Raw genomic sequence first — 9,122 nt, 5'->3', positions numbered from 1 at the left:
GGACAGGTCTTACACTGGGGGCAGTTACAAGGGTAGGAGCCAGAGGGTAGGGAAGGTGGTTTGGGGATTTCATAGGGATGAACCAAGAGGTTTTGAAGGTTAGGTGCACAGCGGAAAGACACTCTCGGTGGAGCAGAGAGGATTTCATGAAGGATGGATCTCATTTCAGGGCAAGATTTGAGGAAGTCGTGTCCCTGCTGGAGAGCCACAGTCAGAGTCTGGTCCAGTCCTGGAAAGTATCCTGTCACAAGTGGGGCACTTTTGGGGTTCTTCTGTAGGAGTTTCTGGGTTTGAGGGGATGAGGAAGTGGCTCTAGCTATTTGCTTCTGTACCAGGTCGGGAGGGTAGTTGCAGGATACGAAAGCTGTTTTCAGGTTATTGGTGTAATGGTTCAGGGATTCAGGACTGGAGCAGATTCGTTTGCCACGAAGACCTAAGCTGTAGAGAAGGGAATGGGTGGCAGCTTTGATAATGGAGGTACTGTTGCTTGTTAGTGGGTTTGATGTGGACGGATGTGTGAAGCTGGCCATTGGACAGATGGAGGTCAACGTCAAGGAAAGTGGCATGGGATTTGGAGTAGGACCAGGTGAATCTGATGGAACCAAAGTAGTTGAGGTTGGAGAGGAAATTCTGGAGTTCTTCTTCACTGTGAGTCCAGATCACGAAGATGTCATCAATAAATCTGTACCAAACTTTGGGTTGGCCGGCTTGGGTAACCAAGAAGGCTTCCTCTAAGCGACCCATAAATAGGTTGGCATATGAGGGGGCCATCCTGGTAGCCATGGCTGTTCCCTTCAATTGTTGGTATGTCTGGCCTTCAAAAGTGAAGAAGTTATGGGTTAGGATGAAGCTGGCTGAGGTAATGAGGAAAGAGGTTTTAGGTAGGGTAGCAGGTGATTGGCGTAAAAGGAAGTGCTCCATCACAGCAAGGCCCTGGACGTGTAGGATATTTGTGTATAAGGAAGTGGCATCAATGGTTACAAGGATGGATTCCGGGGGTAACAGATTAGGTAAGGATTCCAGGCGTTCGAGAAAGTGGTTGGTGTCTTTGATGAAGGATGGGACACTGCATGTAATGGGTTGAAGGTGTTGATCTACACAGGCAGAGATACATTTTGTGGGGGCTTGGTAGCCAGCTACAATGGGGCGGTTGGGATGTTTGGGTTTGTGAATTTTAGGAAGTAGGTAGAATATAGGGGTGTCGGTTGGGTCAGGAGGTTGATGGAGTCTGGTGAAAGGTTTTGTAGGGGGCCTAAGGTTCTGAGGATTCCTTGAAGCTCCGCCTGGACATCAGGAATGGGATTACCTTGGCAAACTTTGTATGTAGTGTTGTCTGAAAGCTAATGCAGTCCCTCAGCCACATACTCCCGACGATCAAGTACCACGGCCGTGGAACCCTTGTCAGCTGGAAGAATGACAACAGATTGGTCAGCCTTCAGATCACGGATAGCCTGGGCTTCAGCTGTGGTGATGTTGGGAGTAGGATTAAGGTTTCTCAAGAAAGATTGAGAGGCAAGGCTGGAAGTGAGAAATTCCTGGAAGGTTTGGAGAGGTTGATTTTGAGGAATATATATATATATATATATATATATATATATATATATATATATATATATGTATATATATATCTATATATATATGTATATATATATCTCTGTGTGTGTGTGTGTGTGTGTGTGTGTGTGTGGGCTTGTGTGTGTTCAGTAAACTAGATAAAAAAGACAATAGTGTCACATCTCAACGAGGTACTTGAAACTTTCGACACAGGGCAGGAGGATGTAGGGCAACTATGGCTCAAGTTTAAAAGAATAGTTGACCACGCACTAGATATATATGTACCCGCCCATAATGAGAGGGATTCTCCATAGTATACAGACATTGTAAATAAATTTCTAAAGAAACAGATTACTCCATAATAGGTGTAAAATAAAGCGTAGGGTTATAGATAGAGAAATGCAGAATGAAACGCGTTTAGCTGTCAAGAGAGCAATATGTGATGCCTTCGGTGACCACCGTAGCAGAATATCGTCGAAAAATCTTTCACAGAACCCAAAGAAATTCTGATCCTCCGTAAAGGCTGTTAGTGACACCAAATTTAGTGTCCAGCCCCCAGCAAATGAGGCAGGAACTGAAATTGTAGGTAGCAAAGCAAAAGCTGAAATGCTTACCTCCGTTTTCAGACGTTCCGTTACATAGGACAATCCAGGACAATTTTTCCAATTTAATTCTCGTACCACTGAAAAGATGAATGAAATAAGTATTAGTGTCAGTGATGTTGAGGAACATCCGAAATCGTTAAAACTGAACAAAGCTCCAGGCCCCGATGGAATCACTATCATATTCTGTACTGAATTTGTGGCTGAGTTAGCTCTTCTTCTAACTTTAATCTGTCGTAGGTCCCTCGAACAAAAAACTGTGCCCAGTTCTTGGAAAAAGCGCAGGATACGCCAGTCTACAAGAAGGGTAGTAGAAGTGATCCACAAAAGACCGTCCAATAACCTTGACATGGATTTATTGTAGACTCTTAGAACATATTTTGAGCTGAAGCATAATAAGGAAGCTTGAGTAGAATGACCTCCTCAGTGCCAGCCAGCATGGATTCTACCAAAACATCGATCATATGAAAACCAACTTGCAGCTTTCTCACGTGACGTATTGAAAGCTATGGATCATGGCAATCAGGTAGGCTACATGCTGTATTTCTTGATTTCCGAAAAGCATTTGTCTCAGTACCACACCTATGCTTATTATCAAAAGTACGATCATATGGGGTATCAAGTGAGATTGGTGACTGGACTGAGGACTTTTTGGCAGGAAGGATGCAGCATGTTGTCTTGGACGAAGAGTCATGGTCAGGCGTAGAAGCAACTTCGAGTGTGCCCCAGCGCAGCGTGTTGGGGCCCTTTCTGCTCATGTTGTATATTAATGACCTTGCAAACAATATTAATATAACAGCAGGCTTTTTGCAGATGATGTGGTTATCTATAATGAAGTACTATTCGAAATAAGCTGCATAAATATTCAGCCAGCTCTTGACAAGATTTCAGAGTGGTACAAAGATTGATAACTTACTTCAAATGTCTAGAAAAGTCAAGCTGTGCACTTTGCAAAAAGAAAAAACGTAGTATCCTATGACTAAAAAATCAATGAGACACAAATGAAATCGGCCAACTCTTACAAATATCTGCGTGTAACACTTTGTAAGGCTATGAAATGGGATGATCACATAGCCTCAGTTGTGGGTAAAGCAGGCGGCAGACTTTGATTCATTAGTAGAACACTGGGAGTGCAATCGGTCTACAAAGGTGATTCTTTACAAATCGCTCCTGCGACCCACATTATTCAAGTGTGTGGGCCCCTTACCAAATAGGACTAACAGAGGATATTGAACGTATTCAGAGAATGGCAGCAGGAATGGTCAGAGGTTTGTTTAATCCACGGGAGACAGTCGCAGAATACTGAAGGAACTGAACTGGAAGACTCTTGAAGACAGACGTAAACTATCCCGAGATAGTCTGCTTACAAAGTTTAAAGAACCAGCTTTAAATGATGACTCTAGGAGTGTGCTACAACGCCCTACGTATCGTTCACACAGGTTTCGTGAGGGTATGATCAGAATAATTATTGCACGCACAGAGGCAATCCGACAATCATCCATCCCGCGTTCCCTACGTGAATGGAACGGGAAGAAACCCTAATAACTGATACAATGAGAGGTACCCTCTGTCATGCACCTCACGATGTTTTGAAGAGTATAGATACAGAAGTAGATTACTAGATAAGGAACGCAGTCGTCCGCTTACTTTAGCGAGTCGAAAATGGACGTCTGGTCAAAGTATTATTTTATTTGAGGCAATGTGTTCTGGTAATTCATTGGGAAACAAATACTTCAATGTCTAAAACCCGCAATCTGCATTCTTTTTACTACAGCGATTCGTCCCGTAAGCAAGCTCCAAACCAAAACTGTCTAAGTTGTCCGCATAATTTTTTACACTCTCTATTAAGCACCGTGTTGTGTAATGCAATCGCATATTGAATCAGCACGCCTGATATGTCGATATTCTTATGTTTTACAGTTCTGCTTCGGATTTTTCTTAAATACGCGTTCCGAGCACTTGCAAATGTAAAGGGCGACCCTGAAGTGAATTCACATTTGAAAATGCACTAATTCACAGAATAATGTAGGTTGCAGTTAGAGAAGGAAAACTTGATACACATGCCTGAAATGAATTTTTTTTTTAAAATCAAAAACGAATACAAAAAGTGGCTAATAGATGTCGCTGAAGTGAAGCCTTATGAGAATTGTGTATTAAATGAGTTGTAGCGAGAGATGCGCCATCCATCGAGGCACCGTTCACTTTACAAGAAAAGGCACTGTTGGCGAATATTTAGTATCGGAATGGAGAATCCGGTACTGCAATTTTCCGATCCTATCACCATAAGAAGGCTATTCGAACGGATAGAGGCCCTGTGACAAGTGTCGCTGTGAAGAAAATGATAACGAAGTTCGAAAGCTACGGGTTGCTTCGACGAAGGGCCCAGGACTTGGCGACCAGGCGCATGTGCTACTGCTGCTCAGACAGTTCAGGAAGAAACGGAAACATATGACTGCTCGGTTTGTAACCATTTTTTCTCATGTAATTACAATAAATATAATGCTTCCTACAATAGAAATTGTTGATACAATTCCTGAAACTACATTTCATGATGTGTATGCGTCTGGGTAGTCTGAGTATCGTCGTGGTATTGCCGCTAGTCAGCAGTTTCATCTCCGCATGGTCAAGTCAGCGCTCGTGAAGTCGCACGTCGCACCGGGATTCCACGCACTACTGCTTGGAGAGCATGAAGGCGTGTCCTCTAGTGCTGTCTACAAAATCCAGCGTCATCGTGACCTGTTAGTCACCGATTTTGTGACGTGGAGAGCATTTGCGGTGTGTGCACTTCAAAAAATGGGGTAAATGACTGTTCGTTGTGTAGCCTGTTGTGGACCGACGAGGCCCAGTTCACACTCAGAAGGTCGGACAACACCCGCAACTGCAGAGTTTAGGCTGCCAAAAAAATCTTAGACCTGTCTTGGACACCCCATTGCACGACGGGAAAATCACGGTGTGATGTGGATTAACCACATCAGCAATGATCGGACCCTCTCTCTTCGAGGAAATGTGGGGTGTTGTTTTCCAAACTATCAGCGTGACGGGTGTGAGGTACTCCGATACAGAAGCACGTCATCCCTAACCTGGCTAATAAACACCTGCTGGACGGTGCGATTTTATGCAGGATGGCGCTCCACCCTATGTTGTTACACGTGTGAAATATCTCTTGCGCACATCGTTTGGTGACGATTGCTTGCTCAGCAGCCACGTCCGCCATGCTTGGCCTCCCATGTCAAATGGTTCAAATGGCTCTGAGCACTATGGGACTCAACTGCTGTGGTCATAAGTCCCCTAGAACTTAGAACTACTTAAACCTAACTAACCTAAGGATATAACACACATCCATGCCCGAGGCAGGATTCGAACCTGCGACCGTAGCGGTCGTGCGGTTCCAGACTGTAGCGCCTTTAACCGCTCGGCCACTCCGGCCGGCCCTCCCATGTCCCCAGAGCTCAGTTCGTGAGATTATTGGCTGTGGCGTTACCTGAAGTCTCAAGTCCACCGCGATCAGCGGACCTCATTAGGGATGCTCAAAGTCAACATCCGACGACAGCGTCTCACCGTACCTACTGATATACCGTGCAGGGCTGTTCACAACGATGTCCCTCGACCACGGGTATAGTTGCTAAATGACGGCCATCATGTTAAGCACTTGTTATAAAGAATATCTTCTTTGCTAAAATTGTTACGCTAATTATTGCTTTTGTATCTTATGAAGTGCCCTATGTTCGTCATTTTGTGTCCTTTTTTTGTTTCAGTAAAATTTCAAGTATATGCGTCAATTTTTATCTCTCTCGTACATGCTTCCGTAAAGTACTGAATTTTTAATGTTAATAGACTTGGGAGTCACACTGTACGCCACTAGGTGCACTGCACGTTTAAGATGTTGATGCGTATACCAGGGCCGTTGTAAGGTGTTTTTGGCGCCGCACGCAAGAATTGGATAATGGTGCCTCCTCCCCCTCCCCTCCCCACCTTCACCCTTCACCATCGCCACCAACAGACAACGGCACAATGACGCAAATCTCCCATTATACTTTTAATTATGTAACTAATGTGATCAGACGTCCTTATTTTCTGGAGAAAGTCCTCAACTCGTCTGCATCATGACAAATGATCTGCGGAGACAAAAACAAAAAGAGGGACTGAGAGAGGTATAATCAAAGCAACATGATCCCAAAACAGAGCAGGAGCCCCGCCCCAGGGCTCGACATACGAGGGTTGGAACTTGTATAGTGGCAACTATTTATTCACAACTGATACAAAAAAAGTTACGTGTTTGCACCTGTTACTGTCCTTCAAAGCAGTCTCCAGCGTTGTGTAGAACCTGTTGTCAGCGATGTGAAAGGCGATGTTAATAGACTTGGGAGTCACACTGTACGCCACTAGGTGCACTGCACGTTTAAGATGTTGATGCGTATACCAGGGCCGTTGTAAGGTGTTTTTGGCGCCGCACGCAAGAATTGGATAATGGTGCCTCCTCCCCCTCCCCTCCCCACCTTCACCCTTCACCATCGCCACCAACAGACAACGGCACAATGACGCAAATCTCCCATTATACTTTTAATTATGTAACTAATGTGATCAGACGTCCTTATTTTCTGGAGAAAGTCCTCAACTCGTCTGCATCATGACAAATGATCTGCGGAGACAAAAACAAAAAGAGGGACTGAGAGAGGTATAATCAAAGCAACATGATCCCAAAACAGAGCAGGAGCCCCGCCCCAGGGCTCGACATACGAGGGTTGGAACTTGTATAGTGGCAACTATTTATTCACAACTGATACAAAAAAAGTTACGTGTTTGCACCTGTTACTGTCCTTCAAAGCAGTCTCCAGCGTTGTGTAGAACCTGTTGTCAGCGATGTGAAAGGCGTAGTATACCGTTAGCAGAGCCTGTTCTGTTCATGGTACGAATAGAGCGGTCTAAAGTTATGGTGATTCTCGTGTACGACTGTGATGGTGTTATCCTAACGCATTACGTTCCTCCACGGCAGACCGTCAATGCACAGTATTACCGTTCGTTTTTGGAGCATCACCTGCGACCAGCTCTGGGAAAGAAGCGGCGACACTTTCTGCGCAATTCACGCGGGCGCATACAGCACAAGCTGTGGCTGCTCTGTTCGGTCGATGGGACTGGGAAGTACTGTACCATCCACCATACTCCCGGACTTAAGTCCACGTGACTTTGATTTGATTCCGAAGATGAAGGAACCATTTCGTGGCATTCGCTTCAGAACTGTTCCAGAGATTCGACAGGCAGTAGACCGCTCCATTCGCACCATCAACAGAACAGGCTCTGCTAACGGTATACTACGCCTTCCACATGGCTGGCAACGGGTTCTACACAACGCTGGTGACTACTTTGAAGGACAGTAAAAGGTGCAAACATGTAACGCTTTTGTATCGGTTGTGAATAAATAGTTGCCACTTTTTAAGTTCCACCCCTCGTGGGTGAATCAAGGTCATGTTTGTTTCCGCAATGTGTTTATTTTTGTCAAAGTAATTAAAGACTTATTAAGTAACTATCCCTTACGCTTCTAAAAACAGTACTGTGTTTTACTTTTTCCCCTTTCTCATCTGCTCAATTTTCTCGCTGTGTGATTTGAAATTATTTTTTTCCGCTCTTTGCTGCCCCTAAAACTTTGCCACCCTACGCGGTCGCATGATCTTGCCTAACGGTAGAAATGGCCTGCGTATGCATGCATGTGTCAAATCCGTACTGGACTATGGGTTGCCGAGGAAAATTGCTTCCTAGAGGAAGGCGTGTTATTTGACGAGTCATTGTCGTTATGAGAAACTGAGTACAATTTATATAAAACACATTTAAATAGCAATATCAAGGCAAGGGGTGACCAATATTAGAGAGGAAAAAATTCCAAGTGGAAAACTGCACTGCCCAGTGATGTGAGACATTTGCTATGAAGCAAATTGCTTCAAAATGCCAAACCCCGGAAACCAAAATCAGTAGATGACCTTTCAGCTCTTTAAAAAAATTATTGTGTCCTCACGTAGTGCTAATAAAATATCATTTTTTTGTTTTGTTTTTGAAATTGCACGTAAAACTGTGAATTACGGGTATTATATATTCATATGGATTGACTGATCGTATGCACTTACCGCGTGAAATCTACATCTAATTTGGTGTAAAACATTGGTGTTACCCTTTCGATTATATTATTACACATAAACACATTTGAAGAAACCGCGGCGAGATCATATACCTAGCGATCCAATGCGTGGGCCCGTCTAAAGAAACGGAACTCTGTCACTAATGCTGCATCTTATTGGAGGATACACTATGTTGGTCATCTCCAATATTTACCGCCCGCCATCATGGAAGTACAACTGTACGATTCTACGTATTGTAGGTTATGTGCTGAAAATAATTCCAGTGGAGTTTTTTTATATTCTTCCGAAGATTCAGAGCCAGATTTAAGTACCCTTATAAATAAGTACCTTCCACTTAAGGTGAGTGCGGTTAGGCGATAGTGAAAAATGGTACTTCAGTTGACTTCCTATTCACATGAAAATGGGAGTGTACTGATCATCGTCGTCGTAGAAATTACGTAGTTCTTAGTTCCACTACACAAATCAGTTGTATGTCCAAACAGTAAATTCCGTAAGGTATTTGTTGTAACGTTGGTTATATGCAACATTTTTGTCATCAGATACAGAAGTATTCTGTTGCTAGTTGACATTCAATGGCAATCTTTAGAAATCGTGTTCGCTCTTGATTGGAGCTGTTTGCTAGCAATTGTTTTGAGAAACGAGTGTTAGACGTTGTAAACATTTTTCTAGGTTTGTGATGATGGCAAGCTTCCGAGGACGATATGCCCCGGGTGTAACATACAGTTGCAGGCCACTGTTCAGTTTTTTGATCTTTTGGTGGAAGGGCAGAAAAAGATTCGCGAGTTGTGGAAGCAACAGGTAAGCAATTGTTAATTTTAGATTTGGTTGCGCGTAATGT

The 9,122-nt window shown here is 43.8% G+C and overlaps 1 protein-coding gene across 2 annotated transcripts in view; it reads left to right on the top strand.

Moving 5' to 3' along the window:
* The first annotated feature begins 8,463 nt into the window (after positions 1-8,463).
* Positions 8,464-9,122, top strand: part of LOC124776383 (zinc finger protein ZFP2-like) — a 62,263-nt gene continuing 61,604 nt past the window's right edge. Inside the window, exons 1-2 of one of the 2 annotated variants that reach the window (XM_047251351.1) lie at positions 8,464-8,623; positions 8,954-9,082. In XM_047251351.1, coding sequence (XP_047107307.1) covers positions 8,489-8,623; positions 8,954-9,082 — 264 coding nt within the window. In that variant the 5' untranslated portion in view covers positions 8,464-8,488. Of the gene's footprint in view, positions 8,624-8,678; positions 8,780-8,953; positions 9,083-9,122 lie in introns of those variants that run through there. The other variant, XM_047251352.1, reaches the window with a different exon arrangement.

Source organism: Schistocerca piceifrons, chromosome 2 (genome assembly GCF_021461385.2).
Source record: "Schistocerca piceifrons isolate TAMUIC-IGC-003096 chromosome 2, iqSchPice1.1, whole genome shotgun sequence".
Lineage (NCBI taxonomy): Eukaryota > Metazoa > Arthropoda > Insecta > Orthoptera > Acrididae > Schistocerca > Schistocerca piceifrons.
This window is presented reverse-complemented; position numbering and strand designations above follow the sequence as displayed.